General features: G+C 34.5%; 4 protein-coding genes across 7 annotated transcripts; all 4 read left to right on the top strand.

Annotated features, from left to right (window-relative positions):
• The first annotated feature begins 302 nt into the window (after positions 1-302).
• LOC122579863 (cellulose synthase-like protein G3) lies at positions 303-4,544 on the top strand. 3 transcript variants are annotated; one of them, XM_043752121.1, is made up of 6 exons: positions 303-908; positions 1,788-1,940; positions 2,602-2,727; positions 2,849-3,262; positions 3,353-3,700; positions 3,810-4,544. In XM_043752121.1, the coding sequence occupies exons 1-6, from the start codon at positions 321-323 to the stop codon at positions 4,353-4,355; spliced, it is 2,175 nt and encodes a 724-aa protein (XP_043608056.1). In that variant the 5' UTR covers positions 303-320; the 3' UTR covers positions 4,356-4,544. The 3 variants fall into 3 exon arrangements, with proteins under 3 accessions (XP_043608056.1, XP_043608055.1, XP_043608058.1); XM_043752120.1 differs by having other exon boundaries at positions 1,779-1,940; XM_043752123.1 differs by lacking the exon at positions 2,602-2,727 and having other exon boundaries at positions 1,779-1,940.
• An 826-nt stretch (positions 4,545-5,370) lies between these two features.
• LOC122611151 (cellulose synthase-like protein G3) lies at positions 5,371-8,773 on the top strand. The gene is made up of 6 exons (XM_043784127.1): positions 5,371-5,944; positions 6,600-6,749; positions 6,853-6,978; positions 7,114-7,515; positions 7,790-8,140; positions 8,226-8,773. Exons 1-6 carry the CDS (start codon positions 5,381-5,383, stop codon positions 8,769-8,771), a joined length of 2,139 nt encoding a protein of 712 aa, XP_043640062.1. The 5' UTR covers positions 5,371-5,380; the 3' UTR covers positions 8,772-8,773.
• A 1,779-nt stretch (positions 8,774-10,552) lies between these two features.
• Positions 10,553-15,018, top strand: LOC122609907 (cellulose synthase-like protein G3). 2 transcript variants are annotated; one of them, XM_043782856.1, is made up of 7 exons: positions 10,553-11,150; positions 12,629-12,778; positions 12,907-13,032; positions 13,322-13,720; positions 13,788-14,135; positions 14,330-14,577; positions 14,726-15,018. In XM_043782856.1, the coding sequence occupies exons 1-7, from the start codon at positions 10,581-10,583 to the stop codon at positions 14,751-14,753; spliced, it is 1,869 nt and encodes a 622-aa protein (XP_043638791.1). In that variant the 5' UTR covers positions 10,553-10,580; the 3' UTR covers positions 14,754-15,018. The 2 variants fall into 2 exon arrangements, with proteins under 2 accessions (XP_043638791.1, XP_043638790.1); XM_043782855.1 differs by having other exon boundaries at positions 10,561-11,150; positions 14,330-15,018.
• A 2,639-nt stretch (positions 15,019-17,657) lies between these two features.
• Positions 17,658-21,703, top strand: LOC122578345 (cellulose synthase-like protein G3). The gene is made up of 6 exons (XM_043750290.1): positions 17,658-18,328; positions 19,641-19,781; positions 19,871-19,996; positions 20,108-20,530; positions 20,610-20,957; positions 21,078-21,703. Exons 1-6 carry the CDS (start codon positions 17,741-17,743, stop codon positions 21,618-21,620), a joined length of 2,169 nt encoding a protein of 722 aa, XP_043606225.1. The 5' UTR covers positions 17,658-17,740; the 3' UTR covers positions 21,621-21,703.
• Positions 21,704-22,856: the final 1,153 nt, after the last annotated feature.

Here is a 22,856-nt window from a genome sequence, read left to right as displayed (position 1 = left end):
ATGTCTTTTTCAAATACCCGATGGAGAAAAACTCCCTACTAATCCGCTCGAAGGCACGACAATTAATAGGGATAAAGTCTACCCCTCAGACTTGAACCTAGGTGAGCCAAACCCTCATAAAAAGACTTAATCTTATGTCCTCCCAAAGATTTAAATATATATATATATATATATATGTATATATATATCATTCAATTATTAAGTTTTGATAATCAAATGGTTCTCATGGATACCTTTTAGTAACTTTCGTTTATATATATGTATACTTCATTTGACATCCATTCACACTAATAAGGCGCACGATATACACAAAACGCACCATGGAAAAAGTTCCATCTCTTCATATAAGCAAACCTTCACCCAAAACCAGCTGGTTCAATCGAGTTTACACACTCGTTTACCTAATCGACATTTTTTCACTCGTTTATCGCCATTGTTGTAACCTTATGATCTACCGATCTCCTGCTTTCACATGCCACACCATTCTCCTACTCGTAGCCGATATTGTGTTAGCTTTATTGTGGATAACAAAGCAAGCTTTCTTCATAAATCCGGTTCGCCGCCAGGTTTTCCCTGAGAATCTTTCACAAGTGGTGGCTAAGGAAAGCGATTACCCAGGACTAGATGTATTTGTTTGCACCGCCGATCCTTTCAAGGAGCCACCGATTGGGGTACTTAACACGGTTTTGTCGGTTTTGGCATACGAGTACCCGACAGATAAGCTATCGGTTTATGTGTCGGATGATGGAGGGTCACAGTTGACATTGTTTGCCTTCATAGAGGCTGCTAAATTTGCAAAACATTGGTTACCATTTTGCAAGAAGTACAACATAATGGATAGGTCTCCTGAAGTTTATTTTGGAAATGATTATTCATCTAATTTGTTTCCAGAAACAAATGAAATCCAGGTGCATGTGATTACTTATTAGTAACTTTGATTATTATATTACCAGATACAAAGAAGTTATAAAAATGATAAAATTGTATGTCTAGTTTTGGAAATGTGTACATGAGTCACACAGAGGAATGCAGTTTCTCATTATTTGTTCCGCGTTAACGCACTACAAATAATATTGCATTTATTCACACTTTTAGTTAATGTGAACAAATTAAAATTTTTGTCACGCTTTTATGTGTGTAAAAATATGTAGAACTAAAGGTGTGTAGAAATTTATTCACACTAAAAAGTGTGTAGAATTAAAATTTCACACTTTTTAGTGTGAACTTTTATAATTATTTTGTAACACCACATTTGTCCACGCTAATTAAAAATGATTATGAAAGTCTACACTAAAAAGTGTGAACTTTTAATCTACACACTTTTTAATGTGGAAAAACTTCTACACACTTTTAGTTCTATATATTTTTACACACATAAAAATGTGACAAAATTTTTAATTTGTTCACGCCAACTAAAAGTGTAAATAAATGTAATATTATTTATAGTGACGTTATTCATGTATACACGAATAAAATCGTCACATATATAATTAATTATGTTAAAATAAGATTTTGGAACTTACTTTTACTTCTTAATACTTTACCAATATACTAATAATCATCATATGACTAAACTCTTTCCATAAAGTGACGAATATATAGTTAAAAAAAAATATCTTAAAACACATGATCGATCATATGGTTTCGGATAATGTAATCTAAAATTAATAAATAATACTCGTAGTTGATATGATCGAGAGCATGCATTGCATGCATGCTACTTGAAAGAAAGAGACAGTATGGCCTAATCAGAAATGCCACGTTTTTCTTTGTGGAAGAGCATGCAGGGTATGTACAAAAGCATGAAAGCCAAGATTCAAGGTGTGGTGGACCAAGTTCCTTTTGACCAACTCATCAAGGATGCGCCTTCTTCCATCAAAGCTCATTTCAACAAATGGTCTCCTGAATTTACACGTCATCAACATCGTACCATCATCCAGGTTTCAATTTCGTCTTTCATCTCATTTTATAACTTTCTTTTTTTCTTTTTACTTTTAGAGGACAGATTTATGTGATGGGTTCAAATCTTAGGATTCACATGTATGTCAGTTTTTTTCTGTTAAAAAAACCACTTTAAATTGAAATAACACAGACCCGATTAAAATTATGTAGTCTACTCTGAGTGACACTTACTCTTGTATGGTGAGTTTGAAATGATTCGAAATACATCATTCTAATTTTTTTTTGTTATATCCAAACAATTTTGAAGAAGATAAATTTTAAAAGCTTTGAAGTTCTAAGCTTTAATCTAAATAAGCGGATGAAAACCCTTAAAACCTTTGAATAAGAAGAGTTATAAAAAAAAACCCAATTAAGCTTCATTCCTAACTATATAAATTTATATATATTGACTTCAATTCGGTTAAGTTAATTAGGTATGTTGATCGATGTACATAATCATAATCGAACCAAACATTTCTATTGATTAATATGTACAAATTAACGGAACTATCCGTCATTTATTTTCCCCCTTCTAGTTAGTTCTGCTCGGTTTTATCTTAATCGATTATGATTCATTCAATTCAATTTTCTCTCATCTCGTAGGGAGTACCTTTTAATTGTGTCATATATAATGAACCTTTACATACACAATACATATAGGTTCTACTTAAAAATAACCAAGACAAAGATGTTACGGGTAATTATATGCCCAATCTTATCTATTTGGCACGTGAGAAGAATATAGGCACCCCACACCATTTTAAGGCAGGGGCCCTCAACACTTTGGTACGTTACTTAACTCGATCAAAATCAGATTTTTTATATTGCTTGACCAATAAGAAGAAAATAATAATAGTAGATATATAATTTGTTGTACAATGAACACATTATTTTTTTTTTTGTGTAGATTCGAGTATCAAATGTGCTGACCAATGCACCTATATTCCTTGTCTTGGATTGTGACATGTACTCCAATGATCCGAAAACACCACTCCGCACATTATGTTATTTCATGGACCCTGGCATGGATCCAAAGCTTGCATTTGTTCAGTTTCCTCAGCGCTTCCATAACATCAACAGATACGACACATATGGTGCTGAACTTGACCCAGAGATGCGGATATGCACCGAAGGAATGGATGGTTTGGGTGGCACGATGTTCATGGGCAGTGGCGGCTTCTTTAGAAGACAAGCCCTCCTCGAGAAACCTACAGACCAATGTGGGATACGGGATGAAACAAATGAACCTGGTGATGTTTTAGCATTAGCACACCGTGTTGCAAGTTGTATGTACGAGGTCAATACTAAATGGGGTTCAGAGGTACGGTTATTATTTCTTGACACATTATTACTATATATTTGGGATATTTGTTAATTTGCTAAATTAGTTTCCGGAATATGTTTATTGCAGATTGGATTTAGGTATGGTGTATTGACAGAGGATATCTACACGGGGTTTCATTTGCAATGCTTAGGATGGAAGTCTGTAATATGTAACCCAACGCGAGCCGCTTTTCTAGGCCATATGCCAATAGCACTTAAAGACTTTCTAAGTCAATCAAATAGGTGGTATTTAGGCTTGCTACAAGCAGGATTGTCAAAATATAGCCCGTTAACATATGGATTCAAGTTTTTGAACCCTTTCCAAGCCATATGCTATGCAAACTTATATTTTCGTGCCTTTTGGTCGATTCCAATAATTATCTATGCCTTCCTCCCTCAGTTAGCGCTCTTAAACTCTGTCCCGCTATTCCCAAAGGTGAGCACAGACAATGTTTAATGTGTTTGGTTAGCAAATTGAAGAAAAACAATCTTAGTTATTATTAACAAATTACGAGTATATGAAATTATGTATTGGTACGTTACAGGTTTTAGACCCCTGGTGTTTATTATACATATTCCTTTTCCTTGGAGCATATGGGAATGAATATGTAGATTACGTGGCGGCTGGATCAGACTTCAAGAAATGGTGGAATAGCCAAAGAATGTGGTTGATAATGGGGAGCTCAAGTTGGGCATGTGCGATATTCAGTTGGTTGCTCACATATCTTAACATGTCGGCACTAGATTTCAATGTGACGAGCAAGGTGTCAGATATTGAGAAAAAGGAACGTTACGAGAAAGGGATTTTTGAATTTGGAGTGGAGTTGCCATTGTTACTACCAATAAATGTAGCAGCGATCATCAATTTATTCGCCTTTCTGATAGGGATTAAGCAAGTTTTGATGAATAATAGGAGGCTTGAAGAAATGTTTGTGCAGTTGTTCATAGCGGGATTTGTTGTTGTGAATAGTTGGCCAATATATGAAGGCATGGTGTTGAGGAGTGACAAAGGAAGGATGCCTACAAAGATTACCTTGCAATCCTTTTCTATTGCTTTGGTTATTTATTTGGTGTTCCGTTTGTCATTTTAAATACATATAGGTTGTATATGTATGTCTTGTACCCACTCTAGATCGAGTTGTAATTTTCTAGAAACATTGCACTTTTTGCTAAATAGGGTAAAAGAATGCACTAAAAGAATTAATGCCATCTTTGATAAGTTTGGGCTTGTTTAAGCCTATACATGGATATTTTAAGTTTGAAAACTTTTGTATCATTAACTGGATCCAAATAGTCACATTCTTTGTATTTAAATTGCTAAATAGTTACATTTGGATCGTTTTGAAGCCATCTTTGATAAGTTTCGGCTTGTTTAAGACCATATATTAATTTTTTAAATTTCAAGTGACATACATTATTAGCAACTCGGATAAAAGAGCACAAAATTTGTTTAATCTGAGAGTTTCAAATTTTTTAAGTTTTGATACGATAAATATATATATACACATCGTTGATTACAAGGAATTAATTGCCGTGAAAGCCTATAAAAGAGCTTTTTTCAAATATAATATAATCCAATATTAATGGATCCATTAGACTCCTATAGCACTGAAATAGTTTGGTACTTTGGTCAAGTTCAATATTACTCGTAAAAACTTAACATATATAAATACAAGTGGCCCCGAAAGCAAATGCAAACACCAGATTATATCAAAATTTGGTATCAGAAAAAAGTTCAAAATTGGACACATAAACTAAAATCTCAGAGCACATAATCAAACAAAAATAACCAAGGAAAATCTCAGATTCATTTTTGCTTTTATAGTTATACTCGTATATATCAAGTACTTAAGTTATTTTTAAAAAATAAAAATGAAATACTAATAAAAAAAACACGAAGGATTGGAGGAAATAAGGTCGCCCAATAAACATTTGCTTTTTTAAAAAGAAATAAAAGAGATAAAAACTATCATCTGGTGGCTGTAGGAATTCAGGGCCAGGATTAAAGTCAACTAAATCAAACGATCCATAGCTGACTTCTCAGGACCACAAGCGGTTATTATATTGAAGTATATCCTTTACAACCAACCAACCAAAAGCAGACATATCACGAGTCATGACCGCCCCTCCCTTTCATTCCAGTAAACGGTTGTCCAAAACATGGCTAAACCGTATTTTCTTAGTCATCTACTCCGCCGCGGTTTCACTTCTCCTCCTCCGACACATCCGTAACCTTATCCACTCTCCAACATTAATCTCGTTCACTCTTTTTGTAGCCGATTTTGTGTTAACTATCTTATGGCTAACAGCCCAATGTTGTCACTGGAATCCAATCGAACGCCAGGTTTATCCCGAAAACTTGGAACAAGTGATACCGGAAGGCGAGTATCCGGATTTAGATGTTGTGATATGCACGGCCGATCCAACAAAGGAGCCACCCGTTGGCGTGGTGAACACGGCCTTGTCTGTTTTGGCCTATGATTACCCAACGGATAAGCTTTCGGTGTATATTTCGGATGACGGTGGGTCGGATATGACACTGTATGCGTTCATAGAGTGTGCCAAGTTTGCCAAGTATTGGATACCGTATTGCAAAAAACATAACATTGTGGACAGGGCGCCTCAAGTGTACTTTGGAAGTGATCATCATGCTTACTTTCCTGAAACAGACGAGATTAAGGTATGTAAATTCTTTCATAATTAGTTTTTACCTGAGATTGTTAATTAATTCCGTTGACTATTTTCTCAACTGACTTGATTCGCCCTCTTTAAGTTACCCCCCCTTTTTTTTAATCACAACAAAACTTATAGAGTAATTTGAGTATTAGTTTTATTATATTTGATGAATAATGTGCTTGAAGAATAAGATTATAAGAATATGGAGTACATTGCACGAGTGATGTTTAAGCACTACTATACGTATAAGATTTAGATATTTCATATTGAGAGCTTAAGCACTATCATTGCCCACCCCTGAATTAGTACATTAATTAGACAAAGATAATTTGTTTTAAGAGTAAGATATACTTTAACATCGAAAGTTCTTATACGTTAATGCGCATTAACGTATACGCTTGGTTTTCATATAATCTTTTACAATGTCATGAAATAAATAAGGTTGTATATTGGTAGGTTACCCAATCAATTAGACGTATCCAGTTTAGTCAGGGTTTTTCGTAACTGTTTCTTTACTCGATAGGAATCAAACTTGGAACATCTTGTGATAACTTTTGAGCTATAATTAAGCCGATAAACTATCTTGGTTGTGGTTTTATAATCGTTCACTCAGATAAAGATATGTGATTGCTATACCGATCAAATAATTATTGTGACAGGAAATGTACGAAAACATGAAATCAAGGGTGGAGATGGTGGTGCAGAGTGGGGGTGTTACTTTTGATCAAGTGGTGGAATCAGGATTCCAGGATGCTTTTAGCAAATGGACGCCTAATTCCAGTCGTCAACATCATCCCACTGTCATCCAGGTTTTTCTCTATTGGTTAAACCCGGCCCGTTGTTACAACATACTTAATTTGATGCATTTTTGTACATCAATAAGTAGTTACACCTTGTTTTTTCCTATAACAGACTGTATTAGACAAATGCATGGACAAAGACATCGAAGGCAATGTCATACCAAATCTCATCTATGTATCTCGTGAGAAAAGCATTGATAAACACCATAACTTTAAGGCCGGGGCACTTAACGTCATGGTAACATTTTTATATATGAACTTCATACGACACATTTTTTTACGAGATACAAATCTTTAGCTGACGGATTGTCTGTCTGCAGAGACTATTTTGTTTTGCTGATTACTCCTTGAACTTTTTTTTTTGGCATCGTAGCTTCGAGTGTCTGGCATGATGACCGGCGCCCCAATCATCCTAATCCTAGATTGTGACACATACTCAAACGATCCAACAACACCAATCCGTGCTTTATGCCACTTCTTGGATCCACAAGTTGATCCGAAACTTGCATTTGTCCAATTTCCTCAAAGATTTAAAGGAGTCAATAAAAATGACATATATGCCTCTGAGTTCTGGCTTGAGACACAAATCTATAGTCTTGGAATGGATGGCTTATTAGGTGCTCAGTTTATGGGAACCGGAGGCTTTATTAGACGGAATGTAATTAGTGATGGTTCATCTTCTGATTTCAACACTACTAAGAGTGAATATGACACACTTTTGGTTAATCAAGCAGCAAGTTGCGACTTCGAGGATAATACGAAATGGGGTTCCGAGGTTAGATTTTTCCAAATGGTTTTCTTGCCAGATTTAACATTGAAGTAGTTAAATTTGATTTTTTTTCTTTTTCTTTTTGAAAATATATTAATCAAATTTGGGGGTTTTACTAAACTAAATTATTGACCAACTTGATTTACAAATCTTTTGTAAAAATAGTAAAATGCTCTACTGCTCTAAAAAATTCGAATAAATTCGGTTAAAGGAACCACATACATCAGATTTTAGAGTTAATTAAAAGTAAATTATTGCTTGCTCTGTAAATGTGATGCAGATTGGATTTCGATATGGCACCTTGACGGAGGACACTTACACAAGTTTCCGCTTGCATTGTGAAGGTTGGAAGTCGGTTCTTTGCAATCCTAAACGTCCGGCATTTCTAGGGGGCGCACCATCAAACTTAAATGATTCCTTAACCCAAATCCAACGATGGTATTTGGGATTTCTTGAAATACAATTTAACAAATATAACCCGATAACATATGGCATTCGGTCAATGAATCCACTTCAAGCTTTGTGTTACGCACACCACACTCTTCGAACATCTTGGTTGATTCCAATCTATATCTACGCGTTCTTGCCCCAAGTTTCACTCATAAACTCCTTCCCAATATTCACCTCCAAGGTATAAAGTCAAAGTTAGTTCAAGGAACATCCTTTAAAAAATAACACAACATTTTGTGAAAAAAGCTTATGATTATTAATTACAGGTTTCTGAAGATGGGTTACTGCTGTATGCATTTTTGTTTCTTGGAGCATATGGAAAAGAATGTATTGATCTTGTGGTGTTCGGTGGTTCATCTATACAAAAGTGGTGGAACTACCAAAGAATGTGGCTCATGTGGGGGGTGTCTAGCCATCCATTTGCATTGCTCGAGTGGTCGCTTAAATCCTTTGGCTTATCTTCATTTGGGTTCAACGTTACAAGCAAAGTGGTGGAAGAAGAACAAAAGAAAAGGTACGAACAAGGGGTGTTTGAATTTGGAGTTGAATCCACTCTATTTTTGCCAATTTCAATAGCATCGGTGATCAACTTACTGTCGTTAGTGAAAGGAGTTATTGATGTTTCTATGAGCGGGAGATGGGAAGAGTTTTTTATGCAAATATTCATAGCATGGTTTGTAGTGGTGAGTAGTTGGCCGATTTACGAAGCCATGGTTTTAAGGAGAGATGGAGGGAGGATGCCATTGAAGATTACCTTAGCATCAATAGCGACTGCAATGGCGATTTGCTTGCTATCCACTCTTGTTTTTTGAAATTTGTTGAGTTGATCTTGAAGAGCCATATATATATATATATATATATGGGAACAATCAAATAAGAACAGTTTTAAAATAAGAACGGTGAGAACACTTAAAAAATATCATTTTGATGTATTAAAAGTCCATAAAACTAACATAGTGCTTAACTAATTATTATTATTTAAGTGTTTAACAACACATTGATCTGTCAAAATCGAAAAAATCATATATCATGTGGTATGATATAAGGCGGTGAGAAAATGTTTTTTAGTGTTGCATAGAGTTTATTCCATGGGCTACTATTTCAACATACTCGAGTGTATCGCGTGACATGTTTTGGGTCAACTTTCCTTTTATACACGTAATTTGAGTCTTAGTCCAATACTGTAGTCTGTATATGGTCTTTTTATATTCGGTCGCAAATTATATTAGGTTTTATAGTTGAGTTTATTAAGCTTTATATCTGTTTAAATCTACTACATTTAATATCTCTTAGGTTTATTGACCTTAAAGTGTTAATAAAAAAACGAAACTAAATCGAAAATCAACCCAAGCTAAACTGGAAAACCGATAATTAAACTGAATCATACCAAAACTGAATGGGATCCCAAACTGAATACAACAGTTTTTGTTTTTCAAAATCCAAAAGTTTTCGTTCAGGTCAAAAGTAATAAATATAAATCTAAACTTAGACGTGTTATTAATTTGCATAATGAAACATAATAAATGACCAGTATATTTATAGGCAATAACCTACCTAGTTATTAGACTCAAACTAGAACACAAGCTAACTCTATTCAACTTGGACTAGTAAACTAATCTCAAAATCTAACCATTGAGCTCCAACTTTTGGTTCGTTTAAAACTTAGGAACAAGATTTGTCAACATGGATTTTGGTTTTGGGCAAAACTGACCAATTCTTACCCCTAATTCCAAAAATGCTTCCATATTTGTTGTTTTAACCGAAAGTGTAGGTAGTAACTTTGTAGACTTAAGAGATAGTTTACCAAAAGGCAAAATCCATTTTTTTTTTAAGGAAAATGAGTAATCAACCTAACTCACATGCTTAAAAATTAACCTAAAACCTTAAGAATTTAACATGTGAATTCCACTAATTCTCTTTTCTAATTTTGCCTCCTGATTTTTCCACATGTCATCATCTTACTATTAGACATATCTTTATACACATCAATTAAGTTAATTTATCATTATTTTTTTTAATACTATAAAGAAAAAAATTTATACAGCGCCAACTAGCTAATTTGTTTTAATACTCATACTTTTTTTATTTATCGTGTAATATTTTTTATAGATCTCCTCGTGTCATGATCTAATCTATCTAAATATTAGCTAGTATACAAACACTACAAATAATGTTATATTTGTCCATACTTTTAATTAGTGTAACCAAATTAAAAATTTTGTCACGCTTTTATTTGTGTAAAATATGTAGAACTAAAAGAGTGTAGAATTAAAAGTTCACACTTTTTTAGTGTGGACTTTCAGAATTATTTTGTAACACCCCATTTGTCCAAGTTAGCGTGGGCAAATGGGGAGTTACAAAATAATTATGATAGTTCACACTAAAAAGTGTGAACTTTTAGTTCTACACACTTTTTAGTGGAACTACACACTTTTTAGTGGGGATAAATTTCTAGTTCTATATATTTTTACATACATAAAAGCATGACAAAACTTTTAATTTGTTTATACTCATTAAAAGTGTGAACAAATATAAAATTATTTGTCGTGAAAAAAAGAGGTGTCTACCACATATGCTAGCTCTTGACATGTTTGATCTTTCACATTTCTATCAAATATATCATGACCTCTCCTCCCTTTCATTCCAGTAAACAGCTGTCCAAAACATGGCTAAACCGTACTTTCTTAGTCATCTACTCCGCCGCGGTTTCTGTTCTTCTCTTCCGTCACATCCGTAACCTTATCTACTCTAGCCCAACGTTTATATCGTTCACTCTTTTGGTAGCAGATTTTGTGTTAGCTTTCTTGTGGCTAACAGCCCAAAGTTTTCACTGGAATCCAATAGAACGCAAGGTTTATCCCGAAAACTTGAAACAAGTGATACCGGAAAGCGAGTATCCGGATTTAGATGTTGTGATATGCACGGCCGATCCAACAAAGGAGCCACCCGTCGGCGTGGTGAACACGGCCTTGTCTGTTTTGGCCTATGATTACCCAACGGATAAGCTTTCGGTGTATATTTCGGATGACGGTGGATCAGATATGACACTGTATGCGTTCATAGAGTGTGCCAAGTTTGCCAAGTATTGGATACCGTATTGCAAAAAACATAATATTGTGGACAGGGCGCCTCAAGTGTATTTTGGAAGTGATCATCATGCTAATTACTTTCCTGAAACAGATGAGATTCAGGTTTGTAACATATTCTTTCATTAGTTTTTACCTGAGTTAGTTAATAATGTTTATACTTCCGGTAACTATTTTTTCGACGAATTCAATTCGAATCTCTTGAAGCTACTTTCTTTTGTATGTACTGTTAACTTTCTAATACATATACAAGGGAGATGATAAGTGTACCATATATAGCAAAATGTAAAAAAAACAATGAAGCGATAGCGTGATAGATTTATTAAGTTATATAATATCATTTTCCTATATATAACTTACATATATTTTACGCTAACCTTTTTTTCAAGTTACTGTACTTCTCCGTATTGTATTTGGTAAAAGTATATGTAAGAAAGAATTAGATACGTTTCTCAATACTATAATGGTATCTGCGTGATGTTGTGGCGTAATGACGGCGGCGGTTGTGGGGATGTAATGGAGGCGGTGACAGGTGGCAGTGGTGCGTGGTGACGATGATTGGCAGTGGAGGGCAATTATTGGTGGTGGTGGTAGCGGTGACGAGTAGTTTAGATTATTGATATACTGTGATTTTAATAAATTGTTAGAACTTAATTGTTAAAAGTTAGAAATTTAAAATTAGATAAAAAGTTTATTTAATTTATAAGATAGTAAAGATATGGATAAAAGTATTAAAATAAGTATAATTGTCGCATTTCGCTGTCCAAAGGTTAATGGATTTTAGTGGTGAGATAAATATGTTTTTCTTCTTTGTGGACCACATATTCGCCGCCTCGTGAAATAATATACTTGAGTTTTGTTTTTTAGTTAAGTTAATTAGATTTATTTGCCTTTCTTACAAAAGAAAATACCCTTAAAAAAAGGAAGTTACTGGTTTTGAACAGTGGCAGAGATATGTGGTGGCCACGGGTAGCCATGACAACCCCACAATATTTATAAAACTCTATATTTTTAATACTCCCTCCGTCACATTAAAAGTGTCACCTTTTGAATTTTCAAAGTCCAACTTTTCTAACTTTGACCTTTAATGATTTTGTTTGTGTTAGATAATACTTGATGAAAGTTATATGAAGTGATTGTGTTTTAGACGTGTTTTCATTGGTATAATTTTCATCAAATTTTATATAATACAAAACTATATATTTGTGGTCAAAGTTTATGGAAAAGGACTTTGAAAATTCAAACTAGGTTACTTTTGATGGGACGGAGGGAGTACTATTTTTATGTATTTATATATAGTTTAAAGGTAATTGGCAACTCTAGAATGACATAATTTAATTTAATAATATAATTTTTACGCTTGTTAATATCATGAAAATTATTTGGCAGACTAGAAATCTTGGCTCCACCACTAGTTTTGAACTCGTTGAATGACATAGTTACTCCGTACATAATAATATGAATACATTAGGTAGACTATATATATAACTTACTGACTTAGCAAACAAGTTACTCCGTATTTATTTGTTTGAAGTTCATTTTATAGTAATGTATGGAAATGACGACATGTTCTAACCACACAGGCGATGTATGAAAGTATGAGATCAAGGGTGGAGACGGTGGTCCAAAATGGCTGCGTCTGCTTGGATCAAGTGATGGAATCGGAATTCCATGATGCTTTCGGCCAATGGACACCGGATTTCACAAGACGACATCATCCCACGGTCATCCAGGTTCCAGTTTTGATGTAAATTACGTAAAACACTTTTCAATAGATAATTAGTGGCTGAACATATTAATTTTCATAGATTTGTTTGTATACTTGGCGCTTTTAAATTGTATGTTAGCATTTGAAGTACAGACTATATTAGACAACACTGTAGACAAAGATATCCGAGGTCGTGCCATGCCGAATCTAATTTATGTTTCTCGAGAGAAGAAACTCGATAAACCTCATAACTTTAAAGCCGGGGCCCTTAATGTCATGGTACGTAATTGCCCTCTTTATAAACCTCTTTATACTTTTTAGAAAGACAACTATATAAATCTACTTTAATTTACAAAGTGTCTAACATATATATTATCAGAACTCGTAATGAGGGTTGAAGTTCACTACACATACCACTTAGAGCTAAAACTCAAATTTCCATTCATATAATAAAGTTTCGACCGATCGATATATCTAAATCTATTTGCAAACCGCACTAAATAAAATTTTCTTTTCTGCGCGCATTTGTTGATTACGGATTTTTATATATATATATATATAATTGTAGGTCCGCGTGTCGGGATTAATGACAAATGCACCGATAGTCCTGGTTTTAGATTGTGATATGTACTCAAACGATCCTGAAACACCTCTCCGTGTATTATGCTACTTCCTGGACCCAAATGTTGATCCGAAACTTGCATTTGTTCAATTCCCTCAAAGATTCAGTGGTATCAATAAGAGTGATATTTATGCTTCCGAATTCATGCCCGAAACACAAATTTTAAGTCTAGGCATGGATGGGTTGTTAGGCGCTCAGTTCATGGGCACTGGGGGCTTTTTCAAACGACACGTTATTAATGACGTCGGATCACCTAAGCAAATAAAGACCAAAGAGGATGTCCTTAATTGGGCCCATGAAGGAGCAAGTTGCAACTATGAGGAGAATACCCAATGGGGTTCTAAGGTGTTGAATTTATTTATCAAACACATTTTCTGATTATAAAAAACGAACTTAATTTAATTGTTTGCAGATTGGATTTCGATATGGGACCTTGACCGAGGATACTTACACAAGCTTTCGACTACATTGCGAAGGATGGAAATCGGTCCTCTGCAATCCAAGTCGTGATGCGTTTCTTGGAGGTTCACCCTCCAACTTGAATGATGCGCTGACCCAAATCAAAAGATGGTACATGGGATTCCTAGAAATATTCTTTAACAAATATTGCCCCCTGACATATGGCACTCGGTCGATGCATCCTCTTCAAGCTTTATGTTACACACACTACACACTCCGTTCGTTTTGGTCGATTCCGGTCATTATTTATGCATTCTTACCTCAAATCTCACTCATCAACTCCTTCCCACTTTTCACAAAGGTACAAATCTGATTTTCGATCAATATATATGGTCACTCGCTCGCCAAATTATTGTTAAGATTAATAATAGGCCAACTTTATTATATATAATGGGACATGAAGTTTACAACTATAACATACGAGTAATTAATTTGAATAAGTTGAAGAACCTAGCTAGCTAGCTATAAAAGGTACCAATTAAATAATGATTACAGGTTACAGAGGATGGGTATATGCTGTATGCATTTCTATTTCTTGGAGCTTACTGCAAGGATTTTCTTGATTTTGTGGTGTTTGGTGGAGGGCCCGTACAAAGGTGGTGGAGCGTCCAAAGAATGTGGTGGTTGTGGGGGCTGTCGAGCTACCCATTTGCATTGCTCGAGTGGTCCCTCAAATCGGTTGGCTTGTCGACGTTTGGGTTCAATGTTACAAGCAAAGTGGTGGATGGAGACCAAAGCAAAAGGTACGAACAAGGAGTGTTTGAATTTGGAGTTGATTCGGTTTTATTTTTCCCAATTTCTGTAGCGTCCATGATCAACCTGATATCGTTTGTGAGAGGAGTTATTGTTGTTGTTCTTATGAATGGGAGATTGGAGGATTTTTTCGTGCAGATTTTCGTGGCTGGTTTTGGCGTGTTAAATAGTTGGCCAATTTATGAAGGTATGTTTTTGAGGCGAGATCGTGGGATGATGCCGTTAAAGGTTACCTTAGCATCAACGGTGACTACAATCGTGATTTGCGTGGCATCCTTTCTGGTTTTCTAAACTTAAGTTGTATTATTACTTAAAAATTAAATATGCATCTTTTTACAATATTTCTTTGGTTCAATATATTGTACCTACGTAACGTTGTTACCTTATCTTTCAAACCCGACGATGTAATATGAGTAAATCATTTGGTTTAAGTGTTGGTGTTAAACTATATATAAAAGACTATTGGTATAAATATACTAGGATATCACTAGCTAGTCAAAAGAAAATGTTTTTTAGATATTTAAAAATGTGACGATTTTATACCCACATTTCATTACTTAACGATCTGTTAACCTCCATCAACAGTGGATATGGTGCGAAACATTCTAAAAAAGTTGGATATGTTTAGCGTAATAAAATTTGCGTTGTGCAAAGTTTGAACAAACCATACGCTATAATCGTCGTATCTTTTATAGTTTTAGTCGATGTTATTCATAATCAGGAAGTCGATTATGTACACGTGTGTGTGACACATGGCACACACTTGAAAAATAAAAGGAATCGAACATTATTTGATCAAGACTAGCATGTTACTGCCTGGGCAATGCGACGGGGTAATATAGTAGTGACGAGTGACGATAACGACTTAAAAAATAAAAGGAATAGAACATTATTTGATTAAGACTAGCATGTTGCTGCCTGGGCAATGCAACGGGGTAATATGGTAGTGACGGGTGACGACAACGACATGTGGTAGTGACGACGAGTAATGTATGTTATTGAAGTAAATGTGACTGATATAATGATCAGTGTAGTTATTTAAAGAATTAAGAAAGTGGTAGTGTAATTAAAATAGTATAGATAATTAAATTGGTGAATGAAAAAGATGGTGATTTTTAAAAAAAATGTATTTTTATAATATTGCATAATGTAACATTAAATATTTTCAAAAATAAAAAAAAGTTATTTTATTTATAAGTAGGTATAGATATAGATAGGTGTATATGTGCGTTTGTATCAAATTATTAAAATAAAATATATAATTTAGATGTAAACATGCATAGATGCAATTAATTCATATGAGCAATTTTGATAAGATTTTTTTTTCCATTTGTTATGAAAAATCTATAATTAAATTTTACAAACAAACTATTTTTAGAAAAATAAATAATAAAACAAATATTACAAACTGCACCAAAACTATTTGGAATAAGCTTATACCAAAAAGCTAGCTCAATTTGTTCCTTTGGAGAATGCGAAGGAACTGTACATATTTGCTAGAGGGATAGATGTTTCTAGCTTTCGTTGTCTGCAATATGTTTAGCGGGTGTGGAAGACATCAAGCACATTTTTAAACAATGTCGCTTTGTCTATGATATTAGATCTCTTTTTAGTGCTTGGATTTGAATTCAAATACCCGATCTCTTGCCTGAGGATCTTCTGGTTTGGTGCTCCGAGCTTCAAATCTCAAGTATGGCTCGTTACAAGCTACAGGCTTTACTTATTTGTTGGTGGTGGCTCATTTGGAAGTGTTGGAACTCTATTCTTCATTATAATACTAAGGAGTCAAGTGAGGAAGTTTTTAACTCTTTGGTTTCGGTATCGTTTCTTTGGATACAAAGTCGTGATAAGAAAAATTAATGTTGTCCATTGGAATGTTTGGTTGGTTAATCCCCTGGCTCTAGACTAACATGGAGGCTGGTCAAGTTTTCTTTTGGTTCCTGGAGAAACATCGACAATATGTTTGTGTTTTTGGGAGAATGATATTGTCCTTTTTTACCTTGTGGTTTTGTTGTATCTCTAAACAATGTAATTGTGACAAACTGACAACTAGCATCTTGCTAGTTGTTCGTTATATTTAATAATATTCCTTTGGCCGTTCAAAAAACATAAAATATTACAAAGACTGTTAATTTTTTGGCCAGTTTTCTCTATTTCCTAGCAACATGGGACATGGACATCTATATACGTACCTTGATGGCTTAACTAAAATACTAAAGAAAAAGTTAACAGTAGTCTTGAGGGTCATCAATTTGGCATTAACGTTCATCAAAACATTGTATTTTTTATATATATAAAAGCTCTGAATTTTATCATAAAAGATAAATTATTTATTTCTCAAAAAACATGTCATTGACAACATTCAAAAACAAAAGATATATGTCCAAAATACACAAATTAAAAAAACCATAAAAGCAAAATAATCTTTTTTTCAATTATCACTACATTATTTGTCTTTTAGTCCTCTAGATATCTCAAGTTGATATTGCTGTAACTTTTATATCCTTCCGTCCCAATTTAAATGTCCTATTTTGACTTTTAAAATCTTTTTTTCGCAAGTTTGACCGTAAATTGTTTCACGTGTGTTATACATCAATTGATGTAAAATATATGAATAGACTGAGCTTTTGATATACTTTTCATTGATATAACTTTCATTAGATTTTATATTATATAAACAAAAATACTTACGGTCAAAGTTAGAGAAGAAAGACTCAGCAAGTCAATTTTGGATATTTAAAATGGAACGGAGGGTAAGTCGTAGTCTTGAGGGTCATCAATTTGGCATTAACGTTCATCAAAACGTTGTATTTTTTTTATATATATAAAAGATAAATTATTTATTTCTCAAAAAAATGTCATTGACAACATTCAAAAACAAAAGATATATTGACCACACTTGTCCGAATGACCAAAATACACAAATTAAAAAAGGGAACCATAAAAGCAAAATAATCTTTTTTCAATTATCACTACATTATTTGTCTTTTAGTCCTCTAGATATCTCAAGTTGATATTGGCATATCGCTGTAACTTTTATATCCCAATACCGGCCAAAAGCCAAGACTATTAATTAAGTCGTAGTTGCGTACAGCAGTAGGAACTAGGAACGATATCGCACCTGAAAATTAAATCAAAGAATTGAACCACACCATGCAAATAAGCCATCAGCTTCCACAGCTTCACAGTCGGTTGGTCCTCCGTCGGAGATGGCTCAATCGTATATATGCACTCGTATACACGTGCACGATCATAGCCCTTTTATACCATCAAACCAAGTCCCTTGTTTTAAATTTGCACACAACAACCAACAACACCACCACAATCTCCCTTCTCATGTTACTTGCAAACATGGTGCTAGCCTTTGTATGGTTCACTAGTCAAGGTTTCAAAATAAACCAGATTCAACGTAAAACTTTCCCTGAAAACCTACCGAAAGATGTGACCAAATATCCGAACATGGATGTGTTTATATGCACGGCTGATCCATACAAAGAACCACCTATGGTGGCGGTAAATACGGCTTTGTCCATCATGGCTTACGATTACCCAACTGACAAGTTATCAGTTTACTTATCGGACGATGGAGGATCAAAGCTGACACTATTTGCTTTTATGGAAGCTGCTAAGTTTGCAAAACACTGGCTGCCTTATTGTAAGATGAATAATATATTGGATAGATGCCCAGAAGCTCACTTCAGCAATCAGTACACCAACTTTTCTAACACAAGTGAAGTCAAGGTATTACTATCATGTATCAATTCTTAACCTTTCTAATTTATAAGAAGTATTAATAAAGACAATAAAATTAGTTACAAGCTAGACTACTCTTCTTTTATATCCAAAACGTGAATTCAGAATGTTTAGCCTAAATTTACAATTTTACGAACAACAATATATGAGTCTATAAGAGTATTTTTAACCGTTCACGTCCTTCACCTACATTATTTCATTACATCTCATCAACACCTTTTGAACAACGCCACCTTTGCTTTTCTTCCTTAACCATCATCTTCAAATACAATATTGCACAATACTTTACAATATATTTAATCAAAATAAAACAAATAGTATATAAAAGGAAAACCAACCCCATTTGGCCTTTTTCACCTAGCTAGCTAGATGAACACAATAATTATCTTAATTTTTTCACTAACCTTCTTCATCATCCTCCCTTAACCATTCATCGATATTTTTTTTCTTTTCACCAATCCTCTTCACTTAACCCTTAAATGCTCTAACTGTTACCAACATATATTTAGAGCACGTTTAGTTAAGGAAAATGTTTTCTAATTTTTCATTTTTATATCTTTTTAAAAAATAGAAGTACGATTAGTATTTTATCTCTAGAAAGTAAAACTAATAAGTTTCCTTTATTGACAACAGATTAAGTTACAATAAATATAAAACAGCAAAAGGATTTTTATTTTCTTTAAACTTTTCATGCACCAATTAATCTTAATTATTAACACAAGGGTTCACTGATTAATTCATAAACGACAATCATTTAATTTCTATAAGCATTACTCTTTAGGAATAGTTTAAAGTAGTATACCAGTAAAAACAAATTTATATGTCATTTCAGTTGGCCCATGCCACTTTATCTTTTTCTCGTTGTAGATATAGGCAGATTAACCGACTTTTCTTCGTTACTTTTCGTAGGTGTTTAATCAAAATATTAATATTTTAGTCTGTAAAGTGATATATATAACCTTTCAGGTTAAAAACTTAATCATCCGAAATAATGAGATGATCCAAACCATTTTAATATGTCTAAAAGAATATTCGATGTTCTAGATGATATATACTTTACATCTAAAAACATCACTTGGTACTATACTCAAAACGTTGTTGATGTCTAATCACAATCATCAGAACTTATTTTATATATATATATATATATATAGTTATATACTCTCCATATATAAGATACCGGGCCACAAATATGTTTTACATATAACTCGCTATTTCCACTTAGCTTATTAGTAAAAAGTTGTTTCCGAATGTATTATTAAATGGCAAAATTTGAAATTGTTTAACTGTTAAAAAATAGTTAATGTACGAGAAGATGAAAGTCAAAGTTGAGGCAACCGTAGCCAGCGGAAATGTTCATCCTGAGGATGAGAAGTGGTCCGACATATTTAATCACTGGAATGTAGAATTCACACCAACAGACCATCCCACGGTTATGCAGGTCATTGCCCCTTCTTTTAGACACTTGAGATATATATATTGTCCTTTCCGTCATTTATAGCAGTTCGTTGTTTTGTCGAAACAAAGCAGGTGTTGTTAGATGGTACCACAGACGATGATATTCTTGGTGATCCTATGCCAAACCTTATTTATGTCTCGAGGGAGAAACGCAAGGTCACGCCTCACAAATTCAAGGCCGGTGCTCTTAATGTTTTGGTAAGATACTACACCTACAAGTACCTGTTTTTTGGAATTTGAGTTATATATATACTCGTATAAAATAAAATGCATGCTGATGTACTGTTACAACTCTCCTATTTGTTTCAGCTTCGTGTGTCCGAGATCATGACAAATGCACCAATAATCCTGACTATGGATTGTGATATGTACTCAAATGATCCCAAAACGCCACTACAAGCATTGTGCTACTTCATGGACCCTTCAAAAGATTCTGATAACATAGCCTATGTTCAATACCCTCAATTATTTCATGGGATCAACCAAGATGATTTATACGGTGCCGAGTTTAAATTCATATTCCAAATCAACCAGACTGGGCTGGATGGTTTGTCTGGTCCTTCTCATTCTGGCACGGGTTGCTTTTTTAGAAGACGTTCCTTTTTTGGCAGTCCATCATCATGTACTTCTAAACACAGCCAATGCCAATCAATTCAGTCTAACGAAGTGTTGGCTCGAGCTCATGAGGTGGCTACTAGCGACTTTGAAGTTGGGACCGAATGGGGTAGTCAGGTAGTACCAAGTTGTGTAAGCGTAGTACAAGACCTTATCGTTCTAAACTAATTAGCTTATCCATGTTTATACTCTGTAGTTGGGTTATCGATATGGATCATTGGTGGAGGATCTTTACACAGGATATCGTCTTCAAAGTCAAGGATGGAGATCAGTTTACTGTTTACCAAAAAGGCCGGCATTCTTAGGAGATGCACCCATGAATCTTCATGATTTGCTTAATCAAACACGAAGATGGTCCATAGGCGTTTTAGATATGGCTTTTGCAAAGTACAGCCCGTTGAAACATGGATTTAATGACTTGCCCTTTTTGCACAACCTATGCTACATCAACTACGCGTTATGGCCCATACCGTGCATCCCAGTCGTTATATATTCCCTTTTGCCCCAACTAGCACTTCTACACTCTGTTCCTATTTTCCCCAAGGTATTTTGAGTTTTGACACTACTCTACATCATATAACACCAATTTATAGAGTTTGTTTTAGGTGTATTTTTACCTATAAGTCATTAACAATCTTATACCATTGATATATTCACTGGCCAGGTTTCAGATCCAAGGTTTTTAGTTTATGCCTTCCCTTTCATTGGAACATATTTTCAAGAATTTATCGAATACAGAATGATGGGTGGGACAACACGGGGGTGGTTTAATAACCAAAGAGCATGGATTGTTCGGAGTCTATCAAGCCATACATTTGGAATGACCGAGTATGCTCTCACAAAGTTACAAATATCTTCTTCTACATTCAATGTAACAAGCAAAGTGGTCGACAAGGAAGCAAATACAAGGTATGAACAAGGAATGATGGAATTTGGAGTCGAATCACCCTTATTTTACCCCATATCGATTGCTGCAATGCTCAATCTAGTCGCGTTTGCTTACGGGATCATGCAAAGTCTCACGTATGGAGGATTAGAAAGCTTATTTGTGCAACTCTTTTTGTCCGGTTTCGGTGTAATAAACGGTTGGCCTATTTACCAAGCCATGTTTATTAGGACTGACCGTGGAAAAATGCCATTAAAAATAACTTTAAGGTCAATAGCCATTGCTTGTATGCTGTATATAGCTTCCCCTTTGATCTTTTAACCATTAGTAGCAATAAACTTATTGTTCTCTACTAAATGTAGTTTTGCATAATAGAAGGTACGGAGATATATTTAGTAAATAAATGGTAGAATGTTGGATCGATCTATACTAGTATCACATGATCACAAAGTAGTATTGTTCCCTCCAACTTCGAGGGGTCCATTCTTATTCTTTCGTGAACCAAACTTGATATTTTGGATATCCTCTATTATTATATAGAGAAGACATGGCTCCAATGCACATATTGGACCTATATAGTGCCTATGGTGGAAACGTATTGAGATGGTGCATGAACATAACTCTTTTTGTCCGGTTGCCATAGTTGAAGAAAGTACATCCATTTCAATCCTATGGATATCAAACGGACAAAAAATGCGGTGAGTGATTAACATAAATGGAAAACTTTTACATGGTTGATGTGCTTTTGAATTCCAGCTTCATAATCTCTTTCTATTGGCAACTTGCTAGTGTTTGAAAGCAAAAACGTTCCACCTTAGATGTAAAAAGAAAAAAAAAAAGACAAATTGGACCCATTAGTATTGTTCACAATTTTGTCTTAACGTTTACACACTCCTAGATGCACTCACTAAAATCCGAACTTCTTGCAATCGACATATATAAATGTTTACCTTATCATCATTATGAGGAGTGGGTCCACATATTCAACCTTTAGGATGCTACATTCCAATGCATAGACCACCCAACAATTATCCACGTTCATGTCTACGTCCATCTATAACTCTATAAGGGTTAAGTGCCAAGGGCTCCATTCATCTGGGTTAACCAATCTGTGCGTACCTTTAGCCATTAAGGTGTCGCGTATGGTATAACCGGCATTATCTTAGTTGTCCATTCAAAAGGAAACCCCATAACGATATAGATGCCCAAAACTTATTTATGTTTGACAGGAAATATGCAAGGCCACACCTCGCAATTTTAAGGCAGGTGATCTTAATGTTTTGGTAACATATTTGAGTGTTTAAACGTGTTCTGGAAGTTTAGTTACATCTTTTGTAAGTTTTAGCTACATTTGTCATAAATCATGACAAATGCACCAATAATTTTAACAGTAGATTGTTTGATATGTACTCAAATGACCCAAAAACTCCACTAGAAGTGTTTTGCTACTTCCTGGATCCTTCAAAGGAAACCAACAACATAGCTTATGTTCAATATCCTCAAATATTTCACAAAATCAACCAAAGTAATTGGATGGTTTAACATTGCCTTCTCATG

The sequence above is a fragment of the Erigeron canadensis genome, chromosome 8 (genome assembly GCF_010389155.1).
Source record: "Erigeron canadensis isolate Cc75 chromosome 8, C_canadensis_v1, whole genome shotgun sequence".
NCBI lineage: Eukaryota > Viridiplantae > Streptophyta > Magnoliopsida > Asterales > Asteraceae > Erigeron > Erigeron canadensis.
This window is presented reverse-complemented; position numbering and strand designations above follow the sequence as displayed.